Here is a 22,230-nt window from a genome sequence, read left to right as displayed (position 1 = left end):
TACTTCTACAATGCCCAGGCCTGGGTCCTCGTCTCACAGCAAGAATCAGGTGGTCTGGCCCAACTTCCCCAGGAGTGAGAGCTGCTGCTTCTTTTTTTTTTAAGATTTTATTTATTCATTGGACAGAGATCACAAGTAGGCAGAGAGGCAGGCAGAGAGAGAGGGGGAAGCAGGCTCCCCGCTGAGCAAAGAGCCCAGGGCTCTTTCCCAGGACCCTGGGCTCGATCCCAGGACCCTGAGATCATGACCTGAGCTGAAGGCAGAGGCTTTAACCCACTGAGCCACCCAGGTGCCCCGAGTGAGAGCTTTGGTTGTCCGTCCCCCTGCACCGACTGATAGACACCAGCCCCGGTTTGTTGGAGGAATACATAGATCTCATTACAAAACCTTTACAGACAAGTCACAAAGATAATAGGTTAGGTGGCTTGGAAATGAGGGGTCTGCACTGGTTTGCCGAGTCAAGGAAATCTAGTTCGAGGACCGTTGATAAAAAAAGACAAACCCTTTTTGTCTGTCACTGTGACCGTGACCTTGTATGGGGGTTTGGGGGTGGGGTTCCGTGACTGCTAAAAGGTACAAGACAATTACTTTGGGGGCAGGCTTGGGGACAGACCCATAAAGCAGCCATGGACCCCAGGCAGGCCTGCAGGCTCCAGATCTGCGGACAGTCACCCCCCAGAGAAGGGCCATAGGCACATGGACAGAGTCGTGCTCTGCGCCCTGCTTCTCCACCTTCATGCTCTCTGGGAAAGGCGTGAGGGACGGCATCCTTGGGTGTCGGGAGAGCCCTAGGGGCCCGCAGACACCAGCCACGTGGTGGGGAATGCAGCGAGGGTTTTGAACTTGGGCTGTGAATGGTTGTCCGGAACTTGGCCTTGGCTGGGTCGGTTAAAGACCACAGCAGTGTGATCAGCCTCTTCTCATGGCCCTCACCAGTCTGCACCCCCGAGAGGAAGCGACTCCCCAGCCCAGGAACCCCTCCCCTGGGCATTGTCGACTATGTTCCTTTGCAAGGACCGTGCATCTCTACCCCCAGTACCTCCTGCCCTCTCGGTGACTCTGGTGGGGGGCAGGGTAAAGCAGACGCCCAGGCAGGCCAACCCCTGTGTGGCCACAGCGGATAGCCACCAGCCCTCAATAGCATAGTGTCCCCGGTGCACAAAGAGCCTCACTCAGGCTCCATGGAATGGAGGTGCAAATCACCAAGGTGCGTTTCCAACCTCAGAACTACTCAGCAGCCTTTCATGCGTCACTGGTTCCCTGTTTGATTCCATGAGGAGGCCCTTCCTAACCTCACCCTGATGTTCCGATCCCCCCCTTCCCTTCCAAGCACCCCCACCCTGCTCTCCAGACCCAGCAACCTGATCTCCTCCTCCGCAGAGACAGTAAAGTTCCCCCTTTCTCCTCTCCCTCTGTATCTTTGCCCATCCCGCTCCCTCCCCTGGGTCCTGGGGTGTCAAAGGTCCTGCCCCTTGCCTGTGTTGGGACAACTGATCCTGACCCCGTGAGAGTTCTCAGCCCTCCTCCCTCTTGCCCCTGCACGGGGCCTAGCCTCTGCCTCCCACTAAAACCCTCCTTCTGTCCCACCCCTCTCTTCAGCCACAGCCAGACCCCTTTTATTCTATCCTATTCATTCCCTTGTCCCTCACCCCAATCCCAGTCCCTTTTCCCGTTGGCTGGGGGAATTCACAGTTTTTACAAGGGGATCTCTTCGTCTGTTTTTCCTTTGTTGAAAAGATGAGAGCTGATTCACATACCATGAATTTCACTCTTTTTTTTTTAAGATTTTTATTTATTTATTTAGTTGACGGAGACACAGCAAGAGAGGGAACACAAGTAGGGGGAGTGGGAGAGGGAGAAGCAGGCTTCCCACAGATCATGGAGCCCGATGTGGGGCTCAATCCCAGGACCCCGGGATCATGACCCAAGCCAAAGGCAGATGCCACCCAGGCGCCCCAAATTTCACTCTTTTAAAGTATGCAATTCAGTGGGGGGCTTTGTTTTGTTTTGTTTTGAGCCTGTTCACAAAGTTGTCCAACCATCCCCCTCTAATTGGAAGATACATAGATCACCCCAAAAGAAGCGCCATTCCCATTCTCAGTCACTCCCATTCCCCTCCCCGCTTAGGCCCCGACAACCAGCCGTCTACGTTCTGTCTCTATGGACTCGTGTATTCTGGAAATTTCATGTCAATGTAATCACGCAACATTTGTCCCTTCGTATCTGGCTTCTTGGGCTCAGCGTGTCATCCACATCGTGCCACGAGTCCCGACTTTGTTCCTTTTCACGGTCGCATAAGATCCCATCGTATGGATACACCCCTTCCTTCCTCCGTGTATCAGCTGATAGACATGTGGGTTGTTTCCACTTTTTTACTATTATGCATAATAAATAATAATAATAAAAATTAGCCCTCACGTACGTTTTCACTTCTTTGGGATATATACCTATGAACAGAATTGCTGAGTCCTATGATAATTCCCCGTGTAAATTTTGGAGGAACAGCCCTCCTGTTTTCCCACAGAGGCTGCACCACCAGCCACGTATATGTGTTCTGGTTTCTCCACATGCTCGCTAACACGCGTTCTCCTTTTTTCTTCTCCTTTTTCGTACAGCCGTCCTAGTGACCGCGAAACAGCGTCTCACTGTGGTTCTGATTCGTGTTCCCCTAAAGGCAGCCGAGGTGGAGCATCTTTTCACGTGCTTTTAGCCATTTGTATATCTTCTTTGAAGGAATGTCTGTTTCGGTCCTTTGACCCTATTTTAATGGGGTCACTGGTCTTTTTATCGTTGAGTTGTAAGAGTTCTTTATACGTTCCAAAATGAGTCCCATATCACATTTATGATTTACAAAAATGTTCTCCCATTCTGTAGATTGCCTTTCCACTTCCGTGATGGTGTCCTTTGAAACACAAGGGTTTCAGTGCAGTCCAAACATACCTATCTTTTGTTATTGTTACTTACACTGGTGGGGTCATATACCAGGAACTGTTGCCAAATCCAAGGTCATGAAGATTTGCCTTCTTTTAAGAACTTTATATCTCTAGCTCTTACATTTAGGTTGCCGATCCATTTTGAGTTATTTTTGCACATGGATATCCAGTTTCCAAGCACCATTTGTAGAACAAATGACTCAGGACCCGTTGAATGGTCTTGGCCCCCTTGTCAAAAATCAATCGACCATGGGACGCCTGCGTGGCTCAGTCAGTTAAGCGTCTGCCTTTGGCTGAGGTCATGATCTCGGGGCTCGAGATCTCGGCCCCACATCGGTCTCCCTGCTCACAAGGGATGTCTGCTTATCCCTCTCCCTCTGCCCCTCCCCTCAACTTATGCTTTCTCTCTCAAATAAATAAATAAAATCTTTTTTAAAAAAGTCAACTGACCTGGGGCGCCTGGGTGGCTCAGTGTGTTGAGGCTCTGTGTTTGGCTCAGGTCATGATCTCAGGGTCCTGGGATCGAGCCCCGCATGGGACTCCCTGCTTAGTGGAAGCCTTATTCCTGCTCTCTCTCTGCCTGCCTTTCTGCCTGCTTGTGATCTCTGTCTGTCAAATAAATAAATAAAATCTTTTTTAAAAAATCCATTGGAAGCACCTGGGTGGCTCAATCGTTAAGCATCTGCCTTCAGGTCAGGTCATGATCCCAGGGTCCTGGGATTGAGCCCCTCATCGGGCTCCCTGCTCAGTGGAAGCCTGCTTCTCCCTCTCCCACTCCCCCTGCTTGTGTTCCCTCTCACTGTGTCTCTCTCTGTCAAATAAATAAAATCTTTAAAAAAAATAAAAATAAAAATAAATCAATTGACCATAGATACATGGGTTTCTTCCTCAACTCTTGATTTCTTCCTCAACTCTACTTTACTAATGTATGTATCGGTAAGTCTATATTCTCATGCCCACAGGATACAGTCTTGATTACTGTAGCTAGTGTTAAGTTCTGTAATCAGGAACTGTGAGTTCTCCAGCACGGTTCTTCTCCCCCCCACCCCCCGCCATTTTTGTTTTAGCTATTCCAGGTTCCCGGAATTTTTCCAGATGAGTTTCAGGATCAGCTTGTTCATTTCTGCACAAAGGCAGCTTTTGAAGGGACTGTGGTAGGGATGGATTTGAATCTGACCAAGTTGGGGAATGTTGCTGTTTCATGATACTAGGTCTTCCCTATCCATGAACATGGATGTCTTTCCACTCAGAACTCCTTCGATCTCTTCAGCTGTACTCTGTGGTTTCCGGTGTGGAAACCTCCAGGCTGCTAAGCCTGCACTAGCCAGGGCTTGGCTCAGGTGTCAGTGTTGCCCCTTGGCCCATTACCGTCACCACGCTAAGGACATCACTCTGACCTAGGTCCTCAGTGACCCCTGAATGGACTGTCTAGTGAGCAGTTTCCTTCTGGAAAGGTTCCCACAGACCTCTGTAAACTTCCACCAATTTCCAACACTCCTTTCCTAAAATTCCTTCTCAGGCTGCTTTCAGAAACCACTCTCCCATTCTCTCTGCCTCCTCCGCTGACTCTTCCCCACTGCCCTCATCTTCCCCCAGTTCCTTAAATTTGGGGGGTTCTCTCCTGGATCATCTCTTACATATGAATGAGTTCCTCTCGGACAAGCTCATTGATTCCCAAGGCCTCAGCCTCCAACTTCACTTCAGAGCCTCCCAGACCTCCTCCAGCCTCACCCTCCCGGGACCTTTAGCGCTGTACCGGCAGGGATCCTGAGACCTCCCCTCCCTGGTCTCTCCTCTCGCTCCTGCTCCTAAGGCTGGCTAATGGTGTATCTCCAGACAGGAGCAAACCTAGTTGCCCCCATGCTCTCTCTTGCCTTCATTCCCAAATCTCATCCACTGCCCCATCTTCTGGCTTTTGCCCCGGAAATATTTAAAAGGCAGATCGAAGATGGCATAGAGCAGGCTGCTCACGGGGGGTGGGGGTGGGGTGGCAGACTGCAGGCTCAGAGGAGGGGCGGGTAGGTGGGCACACACTGAGGTCAGCAGAGAGGAGGAGGGAGGACCAGAGCCACACTGCCGAGGAGCCCCCCAAGTGCGGGGTCAGGAGCAGGCAGTCCTAGGCGAGGCTGATGGGAGCGCACGGGAGCTCAGAGGGAGCATGGCTGGGTGCCCTGGTCTGAGACACAGTGGCTACAGTTCAGCACTGGCCTCCTTTATGCCTGTGTGACCTCGGGTGCGACACGTAACACTAAAGCTTCAGTTTCCTTATCCAGCGCCAGGCCGGCGGTGGGGATCACCTCTGGTCTCGCTCCTGGAAGCCCTCTGTAGATGGTAAAGTGCGAATGTAAGGCCACTCAAGGCCAGAGAGGGAAGCAGGTCGCAGTGTCCATGCCACGATTACCAGGCCAAAGCGCGCTCGGGCTTTTCCTTTCAAGTGCGGGGAGGATACTAGGTGGGACTTACTCAAATCCAAATGACAGAACGTGTGGCGTGGGGTGGCGTGGGTTTCCCAACATTAATGGGAGCTCGGACTTAACGCGGACCTCGAGGAAGCCCTGCAGGAGTCCAGCGCAGGGGTGACCCAGGAGGGCTTCTCGGAGGAGGCGGCCTTGAGCCCACTGAGCGCTCAGGGGTCGGGGGGGGTGGAGCGGGGACCGGGACGAGGACGAGCAGCCCCCGAGCCGAGGGGCGGTCCCCGCGATCGAGCAGGCAGGGGTGTGGCCGGAGTCCCGAGGCGCCCCCCGCCCCCGCCCCCGCGCAGGTGGAGCCCGCAGCCCCGCCCGGCCCGGCGCTCTCCCCGCGCGGCTCCCGGGTCCCCGCCGCCCGCGATTTCGGCGCGTCAGCAGAGCGGAAACGGGAGCGGCGCCAGCCCCGAGCGGCGGGGACGCGGCCTGGCAGCGCGGCCGGCGGCTCCGCAGGCCCAGCTCCGCCCGCGTTTGTGTTGGCAGCGGCCCGCGGCGCACGGCCGGGCGCGATGAAAGGCCCTTCTGTGTGCGCCGAGCGGCCCCGCTCGCCTTTCATTCTTCATATAATCTTCACTTCGTTTTTACCCGAGCGGAGCTTCTCCTGGAATTTCCCCCTGCTCCCAAAAATACACGCGCGCGTGTTTGCAGAAGCCCCTCGGCCGCGGGGGTCGGGCGGTGCCGGGGAGGGGCCGCGCGAAACCCGAGGCGGGTCGGAGCGAGACAGAAACGCCTTTCTTCCCGCGCGGGGCCGCCGGGGGGCGCTGCCTCCGCCGGGGGGCGCTGCCTCCGCCGGGGGGCGCTGCCTCCGCCGGGGGGCGCTGCCTCCGCCGGGGGGCGCTGCCTCCGCCGGGGGGCGCTGCCTCCGCCGGGGGGCGCTGCCTCCGCCGGGGGTCCGCCAGCTGCCCGGGGACTGGCGGGGGGGGGGCGGGCTGGCGGCGCGGACCCGCGCCCCAGGCCCAGGATGAACGGGCCGTTTGCAGAGGTCAGCGGGGAGGGGGCCGGGAGCCTTCCCGAGGGGGGGTCGCTGTCCTGCCGCCAGGTGGGGCGCCCCGGGCTAGGCAGAAACGGGGGCCGGTTGTCATCGGGGGAGGCGAGGCCCTGGACCTCGCCAGGGGGGCACTGAAGGGTCCTCGGCGGAAGCCGAAGCCGTCTGGGCTATACCCGCGGCGGAATACTGTGCCTTGGGGCACCTCGGTGGCTCAGTGGGTTGAGCCTCTGCCTCTGCCTCTGACTCAGGTCATGACCTCAGGGTCCTGGGATCGAGCCCCGCATGGGGCTCTCTGCTCAGCAGGGAGCCTGCTTCCTCCTCTCTCTCTGCCTGTCTCTATGCCTACTTGTGATCTGTCTGTCAAATAAATAAATAAAATATTTTTAAAAAAATAAATAAATAATCTTTAAAAATTCAGTGGGTGGTTAAGCTGCAAATTAGCCGTAGTTGAAGAGAGGTTTAATGGACAAGATAATTTCTCCACAGAGAAGTACACAGTGTACAAAAATATTTTTTTTTTAATTGACCACGTGGATGGTTCAGTCGGTTCAGCCTTGGATGTGATTTTGGCTCAGGTCATGATCTCAGGGTCTGGAGATCAACCCTGAGTCGGGCTCCGTGCTGGGTGTGGAGTCTGCTTGAGATTTTCTCTCTCCTTCTCCCTCTGTCCCTCCCTGCCCCACTCACTCACTCACTCTCTCAAAAAAATAAATAAAATAAAAATAATCATGACAGGAAATATCAAGATGGACTTTAAGATTCAGTTTCCAGAATTTTATTTTTTATATATTTTTAAAGATTTTATTTATTTGACAAAGAGAGAGAGATCACAAGTAGGCAGAGAGGCAGGGAGAGAGAGAGGAAGGGAAGCAGGCTCCCTGCTGAGCAGAGAGCCCGATGTGGGACTCGATCCCAGGACCCTGAGATCATGACCTGAGTCAAAGGCAGAGGCTTATTAACCCATTGAGCCACCCAGGCACCCCAGTTTCCAGAATTTTAATGGAGACAAAGTAAGATACTTCACCCCATCTCTCCCACGGAGCAAAGCTCTAAAACATGAACAAATCATGTTTGAAGAAATAATGGCAGGAAACTCTCCACATTTGGCAAAAGATATAAACCTACAAATTCAACAAGCTCAGTGAGCCCGAAGAGGGTCAGCCCGAAGAAATCCACACCCTGACACATTCTAACTAAACTGTTGAACATGAATGAGAAAGGAAAAAATCGTGAAAGAAACCAGGGGATAAACATACATTAGAGGAGAACAGTTCAGGTGACTGTGAATTTCTCGTGGGAAACCGTAGGGGCCGGAAGGAAGTGGAACAACATTTTGAAGGTGTGGAAAGAACAGAAGTGTCAGTCCATAATTCTATGTCCGGTGAGAATATCCTTCAGGAATTAAGGTAGAATGAGGATACGCTCAGATAAGAGAAGACTAAAAAAATTTGTCCTTGGGGGCGCCTGGATGGCTCATTTGGTTAAGTGTCTGCCTTCAGGTCATGATCCTAGGGTCCTGGGATTGAGCCCCGCATCTGGATCCCTGCTCAGCGGGAAGCCTGCTTCTCCCTCTCCCACTCCCCCTGCTTGTGTTCCCTCTCTCGCTGTGTCTCTGTCAAATAAATAAATAAAAATCTTAAAATTAAAATAAGTCAGAAGAGTGAGAGGGAGTGGGTAGGCATTTTAATGAAGCACGTGTAGCCATAACCAGTTATTATTGAAGTTGGTATGTGGCTACATGGGGGTTCGTTACCTTATTCTCTTCTTTGGGGGTAACAGTGTGTGAAAAGAAACCACTGAAAACTACATACTCAAAACGACAGTATTTACATAGTTTAAAAGCACACAAAACACTACTCTATATTGTGTAGTGATTGTATATATACGGCTTTAAAATGTATATTATTTTTAAAAACATTCATAAGAGTGACACATAGATGCATCCATATATTAAAACACGAGAGTGATAAACACTAAATTCCGGGGGAGGGGGGAGAAATAGGTCAAGGGAGATGTACGTAGGGAATGTCATGGTTTTGTGATATTTTATTTCTTCAAAGAAAATCTGAAGCAAATTATGCAAAATGTTGCAGATTTGACAAAGCTGGATTGTATTAGCTGTTGGTTATATAATTTCTGAATTTTTTTTTCTGAAAGCTTCACTCGTTTATTTTAAAAAAACATTTTTAGCTATTTACAGAACTTGCACACTCAAATGAATTTTAAACCAAATGCTTACCCATTTGCGATCACCAAAACGAAACTTATGATTAAAGTTAACTTTTTTAAAAGATTATATTTATTTATACAAGAGAACACAAGCAGGGGAGGTGGAAAAGCAGGCTCCCTGTGGAGCAGGGAGCCCGCGATGCGGGGCTCGATCCCAGGACACTGGGATCATGACCTGAGCGAAAGGCAGTTGCTTAACCGACTGAGCCACCCAGGAGCCCCATGACTAAAATTAATTTCATGAATGATCGCTATTGTTAAAAAGTAAATGAATTTGACACCATAAAAAATACTAATAAAATATCACTTCCATCCGTTCTGGATACTGAGAATAATCTCATACCAAAAACTTGTAAAACTCTTGCTAGGAATTGCATCATACAATGCCTCTGTCCAAATAGAATTCATAAAATATACAACTTTTTTTAAAAGATTTTATTTATTTGAGAAAGGGAGAATGGGAGCACGAGTACGGGGGAGGGACAGAGGGAGAGGGAGATGCAGACTCCCACTGAGGGGGAGCCTGACTCAGGGCTCCAACCCAGGACCCACAGAACATGACCTGAGCCTAAGGCAGACGATTAACCAAACGAGCCACCCAGGCGCCCCTACAAAACATACAATTTAAAGCGTACAATTCAATAGTTTTTAGTACATTAGCAAATATGTACAGTCATCACCATAGTCAACTTTAGAACATTTCAACACCTCCAACAAAATTATAATAGCCTTGTAACCTTTAGCTCTTGCTTCCTCCCTACCTCTCCCAGACTTAAGCCAAAACTAACGTACCCTGTGTTTCCTACAGATTTATTATAAACGGACATTTCATATAAATCAAGCAGTCCACGGCCTTCTGTAACTAGATTCTTTCATTTAGCAAAATATTTTCAATGTCCATCCGTGTTGTAACATGTGTGAGTGCTTCTTGCCTTTTGATTGTTGGATAGTGTTTCATTGTATGGAACTACCAAACTCGGTTTATCCATTCATCGGCTGAGGAACATTTGGTTTGCTTCCATCGTTTGGCAACTATGAATGATGCTGCTATAAACGTTCATATACACAGTAGTTCTGTGGCTGTATGTTTTCATTTGTCTTGGATATATATACCCAGAAGAGAAATTGCCAAACCATATGGTAACTGAATGTTAAACTGTTTAAAGACTTGCCAGGTCATTTTTTTTTCAAAACAGCTGTATCACTTTGTATTCCTCCCACCTGTGCCTGAAGGTTCTGATTTCTCCACATTTTCACGAACACTTGTTATTATCTGATTCTTTGGTTATAGTCATTCTGAGGGTGTGAAGTGGTGTCTTGTGGATTTGCATTTCCCTAAGGCCTAATGAGGCATTTTCATGTGCTTATTGGCCATTCATACTTTTTTTTTTTTTCTTGAGAGAAAAAGAGGGTGCAAACTGCGGGAGGGACAGAGGGAGAGAGAGAATCCCAAGTAGGTTCCATAAGCATGGAGCCAGGCATGGGGCTCGATCTCATAGCCCTGAGATCATGACCAGAGTCAAAATTAAGAGTCAGACACTTAACCCAGTAAGTCACCCAGGTGCTCCTCATATATCTTCTTTAGAGAAATGTTTATTCAGATCTTTTGCTTATTTTTAAATTGGGTTATTTGGTGTGTTTTTTTTAAATTATTGAGTTGTAAGTATTCTTTCTATAGTCTAGATACAACTTCCTTTCCAGATACATGATTTGCAAAAATTTTTCCTATTCTGTCAGTTTCTTTTTGCTTTCTTTTTTTTTTTTTAAGATATTATTTATTTATTTGACAGACAGAGATCACAAGTGAGCAGAGAGGCAGGCAGAGAGAGGAGGAAGCAGGCTCCCAGCTGAGCAGAGAGCCCGACGCGGGGCTCGATCCCAGGACCCTGGGATCATGACCTGAGCCGAAGGCAGAGGCTTTAACCCACTGAGCCACCCAGGCACCCCTCTTTTTGCTTTCTTGATAGTGACTCCTGAAGCACAAATTTTGGAAAGTTTTGATCAGTTCCATTCTCTATATTCTTGTTTTGTTGCTTGTGTTTTTGGTGATGTGTTCAAGAAACTTTTGCCTAGTCAAGGTCATGAAGACGTATCCCTATGCTTTCTTCTGAGAGGCTTAGAGGTTTAGCTCTCATATTTAGCTCTCTTATTTTTTGATCCATGATTAGCTGATTTTTTTATATGGTGTGAGGTCAGGATTGAACTTTAGTTTTTTGCATGTTGCTCTCCAGTTGTCCCAGCACCATCTGCTGGAGACCATTCCTTCCCTATTGGATACTCTTGCCACCATATCAGTGAGCATTGACGCGTGGGGTTTTTTGGACTCTCCGTTCTATTTTACCAATATAAACGTCTATCCTTATGCTAGTACGACACTGTCTTGATTATTTTGCTTTGTAGCAAATTTTATAGACAGGAAGTGTGACTTCTCCAAACTTTTTTTTTTTTTAAGATTGTTTGGCTATTCTGGGTCCTTTGTATTTCCACATAATTTCAGGATCAGCTTGATCATTTCTGGAGGGGGATAAAAGGCAGTTGAAATTTTTCCAAGAGTTGCATTGAATCTTTAGGCTAATTTAATATTAAGTCTTTCAACCTACAACTTAACAATATTATTCTGGATCTCTTCATTAGTTCCTGTGGATTCACCTTAATTCCTTGAGTCGTTTTTAGTTTTGCTTCTACTCATCTCTTCTGTGCTGTTTCTGACCAAAAAAACAAACAAACAAACAAACAAACAAACAAACAAAAAAAACAGAACAAAAGACCTCCATTACATTTCTATATGTTATAGGCCCAATAGGCCCAACATTATACGCATATTATTTTATGTTATTGCTTTTTAAAGAAGAAAGAAGAAGAAGTGCGCATTTACACTGCCTGTTATAATCACACAATTACCTGCTGCTACTCTTTTTCCCCCTCTGATTTCTGTCACTTGTTTTGGGATCACTTGCTCTCAGCCTAAAGAACTTCTTTTAGTACTGTCTTTTTTTTTTTTTTTAAGAATTTTATTTATTTATTTATTTATTCATTTGGGAGAGAGAGGGCACAAGCAGTGAGGGAGGAGCAGAGGGCCCAACTCGGGGCTCAATCCCAAGACCCAGAGATCCCAACCCAAGCCAAAGGCAGACACTTAACTGACTGAGCCACTCGGGTGCCCCTTTAGTGCTGCTTATAAGGCAAGTCCACTGGCAACAAATTACCTCCGTTTTTACTTATTTAAGAAAGTCTCTTCTTGTCTTTTTTTTTTTTTTTTTTTTTGTCTTGATTTTTGAAAGCTAGCTTTGCCGAGTATAAGATTCTTGGTTGACAAGAGTTTTGGTGTGAGAATTTTGAACGTGTTACCCCAGCACCTTCTGGCCCCATCTTTTCTTTTCTTTTTTTTTTTTTTTTTTTAAGATTTTATTTATTTCTCAGAGTGAGCACAGGCAGACTGAGTGGCAGGCAGAGGCAGAGGGAGAAGCAGGCGCCCCACTGAGCAAGGAGCCCGATGCGGGACTCGATCCCAGGACGCTGGGATCATGACCTGAGCCGAAGGCAGCTGCTTAAGCAACTGAGCCACCCAGGCGTCCCGGCCCCATCTTTTCTGATGAAAAGTCAGCTGTCACTCTAATTGATGTTCCCCCATAAATGACAAGCTGTTCTGCTGTTTTCAAGATCTTCTCCTGTTTCGACTTTCAGGATTTTTACTGCAATGTGTCTATGTATGAGTCCACTGTGTTCATACTATTTGGAATTTGTTGAGATTCCTGGATGTGTAGATTAGGTTTTGTTTTGGTTTTTTTTTTTTCCAATTTAGGAAGTTCTCAGCCATTGTTTCTTTGAATATTTTTTCTGCTCATTTCTCTCTCTTCTCTTATCTAGTACTCCCATTATACGTATGTTGGTGTTAAGTGATGTCCCACATTTCTCTGAGGAGCTGTTCATTCTTCTTCGTTCCTTTTAAATCTCTTTCCTTCAAACAGCAGACTCTCCATCAATCTATCTTCAAGTTTACTGATTCTTTTTCCTACAAGTTCAAGTCTACTCTTCTGTCTCTCTAGTGATTTTTTTCATTTTAATTATTCTAATTTTCATTTAATTATTATACTTCATAACTCCAGAATTTCCATTTGAGTCCATGTATAATTTCTCTTTATTGATATACTCTATTTGATGTGACTTTATCATCACATCTTGCTTCACCTCTTTTGTTGTGGTTTCCTTTATTTATTTATTTTTTTGGGGGGGATATTTATAAAATGGCTCCTTTGAGGGTTTCATCTATTAGATCCAATACCTGGTCATTCTCATAGGCAGTTTCTGTTACCTGATTTTTTTCCTGATACATGAGTCACACTTTCCTGTTTCTTTGAATGTCTCTTTTTTTTTTCTTGGAGGCTGGATAATTATAGAGTATAGACATTAGATTTTAGATAATATACTGTAGGAGTTCGGTATGGTCCCCTCCCCCAGGGCTTGTTACTGTTATCTGCCTATTTATGTGTGTAGTGGCTGAATGGATTATTTGTTCCATCCTTTCTTATTCTCAGTGTTTACACTCTGATGATGCTCCTAAGTGGGTCCAACCATGGATATGCCCACAGTCACCCTAGAATGACAGCAGTTTTGGCGGGGTTCCCTTTGACTATCTCGTTCCCTGACCACACCTGTGTATTAAACTCCAAAGATTGCTGGCTAATTATTATTTGCAACAATGTGCTGTGGCATAAATTGTTCCCAGACTGATCCAATCAAATTTGGGCTCATTTGAAGGGATAGTTCCGAGGTCAATGCTTGAGGTTTTTTCTGACCCTAGGAGGGCTCTTTCCAGGTATCTCTTTCCCAGATTCCCTCTGACAAACTAGCCAGCCTACAGTTTAGCCTAATTGCTAACTAGGGAATTAGTAATTCCCTTTCAAATACATTTTACCACAACCCCCACTGTTTTTTACAGCACTCTAGGCTTGAACTTCTTCATACTAAATGAAGTCAGTTCCTTTGGGAAGCGATTGAGGGGCCCTCTGTTCTACAGTCTGCCTCTTCCTCTTGGTAGAACCTCTGGGCCATGACTCTGGAGCTGGGGATGGGGACGGGGTGTGCTTCTCTCTGACAGACAATTGTGTTTTAGGAGCTGAGTGCTTGGGAGAGGAGAAGGGCAGTGGCCTCAGATCTTCCTGGTTTTCCTCTTGCACGATGGAACCTCTGCCTTACCAGCCAAGGGAAGGGGATTTGGACCTAGAATTCTCAGTGGTTTCATGCTCATGACAGAATGGGGACTGGGCAGAAGTGGCCCCAGAGCAATGTCTGCGCAACAGATAGATGGGGATGGGCTGAGAAGCGCTGGTGTCCTGCCCCTTCTGGGAAGATAGCCCTCTCCCTGGGAGCTGGAGGGAAAGGGACTTCAGTATTCTGACGAGATCGGGCGCGTTCAGAGACTTCAGTATTCTGGACCGCACTGGTCTGGAGTGGAATTACTATCTGGATGAGCTGGAGTTGGGGGGTAGGGGAAGTATTGGTTCCAATACCATAGACTCTCACTCTTCTCACCAACTTTTAGTAGATTTTCTTGAACGGATGTTTCTTCATTAATTATATGCCCTTAGGACCATTTCCAAAGGGTGCCCTGGTGGAGTGATGAGCAAAGTCCCCCGCCCACCCCTGGGTGGACAAGCAGTGTGAGGGAGAAATGTTCTTTCGCTGTTTTAAGCCCCTGAGTAGGGAGTTTCATTACCACAACAAATCTGGCTTCGCAGTTTCTGAACGTGAGCACGCACTGGAATTACCCAGAAGGCTTACTAAAACAGAGTGCCTTACCTCCGGAGCTTCTGATTTAGCAGATCTGGACCGGTGCTAGCGAATTCTCGTTTCTAATAAGTTCCCAGGCGAGGATGATCCAGGACTCACACTTTGAGAACCGCTGTTCCAGCCATCCTTTCTGACACACGGGGATGAACAGTAGTACAGCAGTTCTGGCCTCCTTGACGCGTTGTAGGGATTACTGCGCTAACATCTGTAAGTCATTTAGAATAGTGTCTGGCACACAGACAGCCTTAGAGCTGTTATTAATGTGTCCCAAGGTTTTCTTAATATAAAGATATTCTCAGGTGTTTAAGTTTTAATACTCTTTGGCCTTTTCTGAGAGAGCCCAGATGACTAGACTTCCCAGGATTTTCAGCCGTCTCTTTCTGTTCCTTCTCGGTCCACACTCATAGCTACCCCAGCTGCTAGGAAAGATAGTCATCGAGGCCGGATTGTTCAGTAGACAGCACGGCTCACCAGGCGCAAAGGTGCTCCAGCTTTGTGACTGTGGTCCTCCTCTGTCCCCATCGGGCCAGGACTCAGTGCGCTCCTTTCTGATGAACCCAGTACAAGACCCCACAGTGGTGCTGAGATGTCCTCCCCGTGAGCAGATGGTGCAAACAAGAAAGACAAGAACTGCGCCGAGTCCAGGAGAAGGGGGCACACGCGGCTTCTGCTCTGCCCCCGTGTCCTCCTCCCAGCTGCAGGAGGCATCAGGAGGTTCGCCATCATTCAGGAAGCTGCGGTCCAACAGAAGAAGGCCAGAGCAGAGCCTTTGGCACTCCTCAGAGGGAAGGAATCGTGGGACTGCCCTAGAACGAACGATGGCACTCCGTACTTTGATGCCCAGGACTGAGCCTGTGCCAGTAACTCAATTTCATCCTCCCGATGAATTACCTCCCACTATTACCTTCCCTCTACAGTCCAGAGAGCTGAGGCACAGAGAGGTTAGGTGATTTGTCCAAGGCCACACAGCTAGGTAAGAGAGCCAGGACTCAAACCCAGCTGGTTCTGGAGTCTCTGCTGCCACCGAATCCCTGTGGTGTAAGTGGCATGTGGACAGGAGGGCAGACAGTCTCCGTCTTGCCTTACCTACTGCTGTCGCCCCAGCCCCGGATGGCTGCCTTATCTTTGGGAGGTTCCCCATAAACATATGTAGGGTGAGCGAGCAAATTCCCAGTTTGGAGCTGGGGAGATGGTTGAGTATGTGCTCATTGCCTGCACAAAGGAGGCTCAGAGAAGAGAAAGTCCTCTGAGGTCTCCTAGGGCGGTGTGGCCAGAAGCAATGCCCTTAGGCTAATTAGATGAATTAAGTGCCTGCAGGCCTCTGCCAAAGCAAGAGGGGGGGAAGCTGCCCTGCAGGGAGGCAGGGAGGCAGGGAGGCAGTGCCTGGTGAGGGGGGGCGACGGGGCACACACTCCCCCCACCCCACCCCCCACATCCTGAGAGAGACAGACACCGAAGGCAACTCTGCAATCATCTGAGCTCCCACACAAGGAAGAATCCAGGCTTTTCCACCATGACCTCGCCAGTGGGCTGTGGCCAGAGGCCCAGGTTCAAATCCCAGCTCCAGGGAATCCGCCATCTGGCAGAGTTCACCATGCCGAGGGAGGGCTGTGAGTGTGCGTAGCTCCCAGCCCTGCCACAGGGCCTCAGCCCCCAGAAAGCTGCCTCTCCTCTCCCCAGCCCTAGCTAGGAGTGGATTTCCCAGAGAGCGGCTGGGACCCTGGTAGGATGTGATCTTGCCTCAAATAGGTCACTTTTCCAGCCGGTCACTTTTTCCCGCTGTTGCTGACCCAGAGACAGCTGGCAAACCGGCTCGCCCGAGGAGAGGAGGTGGACGGGAGGGCAGTGAGCAGACTGCCTTTCCCCTGTCCTGCCATCCACCTCCCGGAGCCTCAATCCTGTGCCGGGGTGGGGCCTCGGAGGAGGCCTGGGCTGCCGGCAGAGACAGTGGGCCCGAGACCCCGGGGTCCTTGCTTAAAATGCACTCCAGCCCCACTCCCAGGAGTCCAGGACCTGGCGTCTCCATGGTGAGGAGCTCCCCAAACTGCCTTTGGGACCCTCTGCCCGAGGAGTCTCACCCCAGTACCCAGCCTGGTCACCCTAAGTTCCTTAGGGTCACCCTAAGTTCCTCCTTCCCATTCTGTGTCTCCGTTTCACGGGAGGCCCTGATGGTGTAGCGGGGGGTCCTGAGTCGGGATTTTCTGAGGACGGACAGCAGCCCAGCCCCGACCCTTATTCCTCACCACCTCTGATCTTTCCCCAACTTTCCTTGGCCGAGGGTTTGTACTGACCCCTCTGCAGTGGGCCTGAGCCAGCCCGGAAGCCAGCAGTCTTGGCCTGGTGGCCTGGGCGGCAGGGGACCCACCCAGCGGCTCCGTCTGGGAGGTGCCCCCCGCACCCCCACCCCGGTGGGGATGAGGGGCCGGCAGTCAGCCTGGTGCCCGGTGGGGAGGAGGAGGTGGAAACTTTGTCCTGATGGTCAAATGAGGCATGACCGGAGGGCGGGGCCTGGGCGCGGAAGGCTTGGCCGGGCCAGCTCTGTTCCACGCACAAGCGTGTGCCCGATGCCATGTGGCTATTTTTACTCCTGCCAAGGAAACAGCGTGATTTATGGGAGGCCTGGTCCCCTTCGGGGCTGTGTTATAAATACACCTGGCCCCACACTCTCGTTCACTTGGAGAGGAAGCTCGGGCCCTGTCCTGTGTGGCCTCCCTCCTGTCTCCCTCCCGGGCCTCCCTGGGTTGTGCCCACATGGGGCCTTTTTGGGGAGTATCCTCCCCCTCCCCGCCAGCCGGTGGTATAGCTCAGCTCTCAGTCATCAGGCTTCAGTATGAGTGGGTTTAGCAAACGCTTTCAGAAGTGAGAGTTGTGGGGCGCCTGGGCGGCTCAGTGTGTTAAAGCCTCTGCCTTTGGCTCAGGTCATGATCTCAGGGTCCTGGGATCGAGTCCCGCATTGGACTCTGCTCAGCAGGGAGCCTGCTCCCCTCCTCCCGCCTGCCTCTCTGCCTACTTGTGATCTCTCTCTGTCAAATAAATAAATAAAATCTTGAAAAAAAAAGAAAAAAAAAAGAAGTGAGAGTTGTCTGGTTCCGATGGGTCGAAGCGGAGAAAGGTTTTGTACTGGGGGTTCGCACTACCTTCACAGGCCAGCCCAGGTCACAAGAAGGAGAGGGGTGCAGGCAGGAGGGAGGCAGGCTTAGGAAACGCTCTGCCCCTCCTCCAACTGTGCCCCTCTGACCAGAGCCCCATCCCGGAGAGGAGTGGCCAGGGCCTCCATGTATCTGCCCAGAGGGGCCTCTCTGGGCCTGGACCGGTCCCCGGAGAGATCCTGCCTTGAGAGCGTCATCTGGGCTGTTCATGGGTCAAGTCCTGGGCAAGTCTCTTGAGTTCTCTGACCCTCCAGATTTTCTTCTGAAAATGGGCGCCGAGAGGCCAACATCCTGGGTGGACGTGCATGAGATTCAGGCCAGGCTGGACGCACAGGGAGGCGCTCAGGGCTGGCAGCCCAGGTCTGACATCATCGTCTTCCTCTGAGAAGCCCTGGCCTCAGGGACCAGAGCCTCGTCCCCTCCACTGTGCCCCGGCGGGAGGCAGGGCTGCCTCCCCTTCACCCCCTTGGGAATGTAGCTCGGTTGCTCCCGGGAGGGGGTCGCTCTGTGTGGCTGCCGCTTCGGGGAAGTCCATGGCCAACCCCGGTCGAGCAAGGGCGGGAGGGGTCCTGTCCCAAATGCTAGAAGTCACAAGGGGTCCCCGGGGTCACCGCAGAGTGCCAGTCCGCTATGGCCACAGCAATGCTGCCTGCCAAGCCCCTCGAAAACCTAGAAGCTTGAAGCAACGAACATTTTAGCCGAGTCAGCAGTCCGGGGGCAGCCGGGCCACACAAGCGCTTTCCCAGGCTCTGCTCACCTCCCATCTATCTGCACAGATCCCTTTGGCAAGTCTCGACCAAGGCCAACTTAAATGGGGTGGGAGGCACACTCCTCCCATGGAGGGGGATGCCGGGGAGGGAGTGACCCAACGATCTCCTGGACTAACTTTGCAATCTGCCCTGGACCAGGATAGAGGATCCTGGAGATACTCTGCGGCAAGCAGAGGGAAAAGGGACAGATGTTGCGACATCCCTGTGCCCCAGCTCCTTCCAGAGCCTTCGGGCTTCTGTCTTGAGGGTGGGAGGTAGAGGGAAATGCTTGGCTATTCCTATGCTCTGCTGTTCTGCAGTCCTGAGCCTTGTGCGGGGACGGGCCCTGCAAAGAGGAAGAGGAGAGGGGAGGGGATGCCTGATGCCCAGCCGCACAGATCCACCATCTTGAAAAGGAATGAACTTTCCTTCTAGTACCTCCCACCATAACTGACCAAGGTCCGGGCTTGGAGAATGACTCTGAACCGTAGAGTTTCTGATGAGGAACACAACCCAGGCAGGAGGAAAGAGGGCAGGGGTGGGGTCCTCTACTACCTGTCCCTGGGAATGGTGGGAAAGGAAGGGACTGTGGCTTGTGACCCCACCTGGGCCTCCGGATAGATGGAGAGGGGCTCTTTCGCCCTGCTGCTTGTTGGGGCCATGAACGAAACCCCCTGGGCCGAGCCACATCAAAGCAGACACAGAGGCCAGCATGGTGAGGCAGGAGAAGTCGGACACAGAACTCTCCTAGGCCCATCTGAGTGCGTCCTGCGGGCGAGTCCTGGGTTAGAAGCCAGGGGTCAGCTCCGGGGACAGCTGGGATGGTCAAGGTGCCGCTCAGCTGAGGGCGACCGGGTCCAAGCCAGGCCCGCATCCTGGGGACCTGCGGACACCAGCAGGGGCCAGCACAGCCCCCTGGGCAAGCAGGAAGCTGGACCCTTCGCCCCTCGCTCTCTGTGCATCCTGGCCGCCCTCTCTGAGAGCAGGCAGGTGTGTGCTACCGTTGGCACCACTGTCCCCCAGAAGAGGTCAGAGCAGTTCACTCTCTTGCTTAACGTTCGTGGCCAGCCCCTTGCCCGGGGGGCAGGGGTCCACTCTCGGCCTTCTCTGACTCTCTATCCCCCCCCAGCCCACAGCTGGCTCCAGCCATGCCAAAGCTGGCAGAGACCTCTAGCTGTCCCTTGATATGCTTCCTCCCCTTTTTCCATGGCATTTGAACCCCTGAGTTCGAGCTGGACATGTGGCCACCCAGAATAATCTCTTGGCTGTCCTTGTGGCTAGGGTGGTTACAAACCAAGTTCTGGCCAACAGGTTATAAACAGTGTCACCTGTCAGCTTCTGAAAGCCTTCCTTCAAAACACACTGACATGTATATTTCGCCCGCTTCGTCACCTCCTTCATGCCATTGCCTGGAATGTGGGTGCAATGGCTGGGACTCTAACTGCCATTTTGGGCCAAGAGGTCAAAACCCACATTCCAGGGATGTGTGGTGAGCTGGCAAGAGCCTGGGTCCCTGAAGAATTCATGGAGCCGAGCCACTGCGTCAGCCCTGACTGCCTCCCTCCGGACTTTTCCATGAGAAGGGGGGCAGGGGGCGGAGAGAGAAGCTTCTCTCTTGTTGAAGCCACTGCCTTTCTATCCCTGTCACTAACACACTGAAATTCTCACTGTTTCCAGAATGAGCCACATTCTTCCACGCCTCCAGATCTTTGCACCCGCCTTTCTCTTTCCCTGCATTTTCTTGTCCCCACTACCACCCGACAGCCTGAGAAACTCCCATTTACCTTTAAAAACTCACCCCAGATGTCCTCTTCCCCGTGAAGAAATCTAAAACTACACTGATTTTAGGTCATTCATGAGCCATTTCTTCTCTTTTTACTTGCATTTTATTCTTAAACTCTCAGAGTTAGCTGCTCGCAGTGGCAGGTTCCCCCACCAGGGCTCACCCCAGGCTCAGTGCCCCAGTGACCCGCACTGCCTGTCTCTCCGGCCCAGCAGCACCCTCCTGGGCAACTTCGCGCCTTTACTCTCCTGGTCCTTCAGGAAGTGCGATTCATCCGTGGGGTCTGGTGGATGTAAGCAGGGCCAGGGTGATTCTGAGCCCCAATCCAGCCCTTTCTGTCATTCTGTCCCCCTCACACCCACCCCGGGCTGGCAAGAGGGTGGCAAGACGGTGAGGGTCAGCCCAAGCCAAGGGCATACCAGGAGGCCACACACAAGGGCTGTGCTGGGAACAGTGCTGGGCGATGGGAGATCTGCTCTGTGGTGTGGCGACGGGGGCTTCGGCCAGCGCCGTGGGGGATGGCCCAGGGGTCAGGGCTGCAGAGGGGAGGAAAAGGGCACTCCTGGAAAGCACAGATTCCCCTCCCAGAACCTTACACAACCCACCCCCGGTGGACAGTCTGGGCGTTATTGTTCCAACCAGCGAAGGGCCTCAGGCTGGTCCATTTCTGCTCCGAGATCTCTGGGACACTGACTTCCAGGGGACCCTCCCTGGAGCCAGCTTGTTCCTAGCAGGGACATTGTCAGAGTGCTGGACCCCTCCTGGACTGAGCTCTCCTGCCTCCTGGTGCTGTGCCCAAAGACCAGGTGACCCCACTTGGAGGACTGGCCCCTGCTCCCAGGGGAGAGGAGGGCTAGGCCATGCACAGTGGGCACCCAGCCCGGCCTCAGAGCCACATGTCTTGAGAACAGACAGAGCCCCAACTCCAGACTGAACTCTGCCCTCTGACTGTGTCCGCGTGGGACCGCGCCCAAGTCAGTATGTCGGAGAGGAAACCCATCTGTCCCTAAAGGTTCTTTGTTGTCCAGTTCTTTTTTTTCCCCTTTTTTAAAAGATTTCATTTATTTATTTGGCAGAGAGAGATCACAAGTAGGCAGAGAGGCAGGCAGAGAGAGAGGAGGAAGCAGGCTCCCTGCTGAACAGAGAGCCTGATGTGGGGCTCGATCCCAGGACCCTGAGATCATGACCTGAGCTGAAGGCAGAGGCTTTAACCCACTGAGCCACCCAGGCGCCCCTGTCGTCCAGCTCTTACAGAGAAAGGCACTGGGAGGAGTGTGATGACAACAAGAGGGACGGATTCCGGATAATCCCCGGACGGGCCGATGAACGGGACCGTGGGAACCCAAGGTATGCGCAGGTTTCTAAGCACCAAGCCCGGGCAGATGAGATGCCCCCCACACAGTGAGGACAGAGCAGAGGCAGCGGGGCCGGCAGGGGTGGGAGCCCACAAGAAGCCAGTTCCGGCCCCGGTGAGCCGGAGATGTCCATGGGACTGACAGGCGGACAGACAGACGGCCGAGTGGAGACCAACGTCAGGCTCTCAGGGGGGATGCCCAAGCTCAGAGGCAGACCAGGTCAGAGACCCACAAACGACAGAGGTCCTTGTTGGGAAAACCAGCGCTGCCCTGTTAGCGCTCGGAGAGTAAGGGGAAGTTGAGGCACACCAGCAAGGTACAGTCAAGGTCAGGGTACCAGAGGCCTTTTCTGAGGATCTAGAATGTAAGCTCCACATGGGCAGGAACCCTGTCCCTTCTTTTTTTTTTTTTAAGATTTTATTTATTTATTTGACAGACAGAGATCACAAGTAGGGAGAGAGGCAGAGAGGGTGGGGGGAAGCAGGCTCCCCACTGAGCAGAGCGCCCGACGTGGGGCTGGATCCCAGGACCCTGAGATCACGACCTGAGCTGAAGGCAGAGGCTTAACCCACTGAGCCACCCAGGTGCCCCAAGGGACCCTGTCCCTTGTCTGCTTCCCTCACCTTGGCCTCCTGGGGAGCCTCCTAGACGCTCCCAGGGGGCGCTGGCCACGCCTCCCCCACCCCGAAGTTTCCCCCGTGGCATCAGACCCGCTTTGCCAGCGGGTGCACTGCTTTTAAGGGAAGACAAGCGAAGGCAGCAGGACTTGAGGCTGGAGGAGGTAGAGAC

General features: G+C 51.5%; 1 protein-coding gene across 1 annotated transcript in view; it reads left to right on the top strand.

Moving 5' to 3' along the window:
- The window catches only part of FKBP6 (FKBP prolyl isomerase family member 6 (inactive)), a 40,907-nt gene extending 34,544 nt beyond the window's left edge, over positions 1-6,363 (top strand). The window contains exon 10 of the mRNA XM_045994144.1: positions 5,695-6,363. Within this exon, the coding sequence (XP_045850100.1) occupies positions 5,695-6,363 (669 nt within the window). The remainder of the gene's footprint in view (positions 1-5,694) is intronic.
- The last annotated feature ends 15,867 nt before the right edge of the window (positions 6,364-22,230 follow it).

The sequence above is a fragment of the Meles meles genome, chromosome 21, assembly GCF_922984935.1.
Source record: "Meles meles chromosome 21, mMelMel3.1 paternal haplotype, whole genome shotgun sequence".
Lineage (NCBI taxonomy): Eukaryota > Metazoa > Chordata > Mammalia > Carnivora > Mustelidae > Meles > Meles meles.
This window is presented reverse-complemented; position numbering and strand designations above follow the sequence as displayed.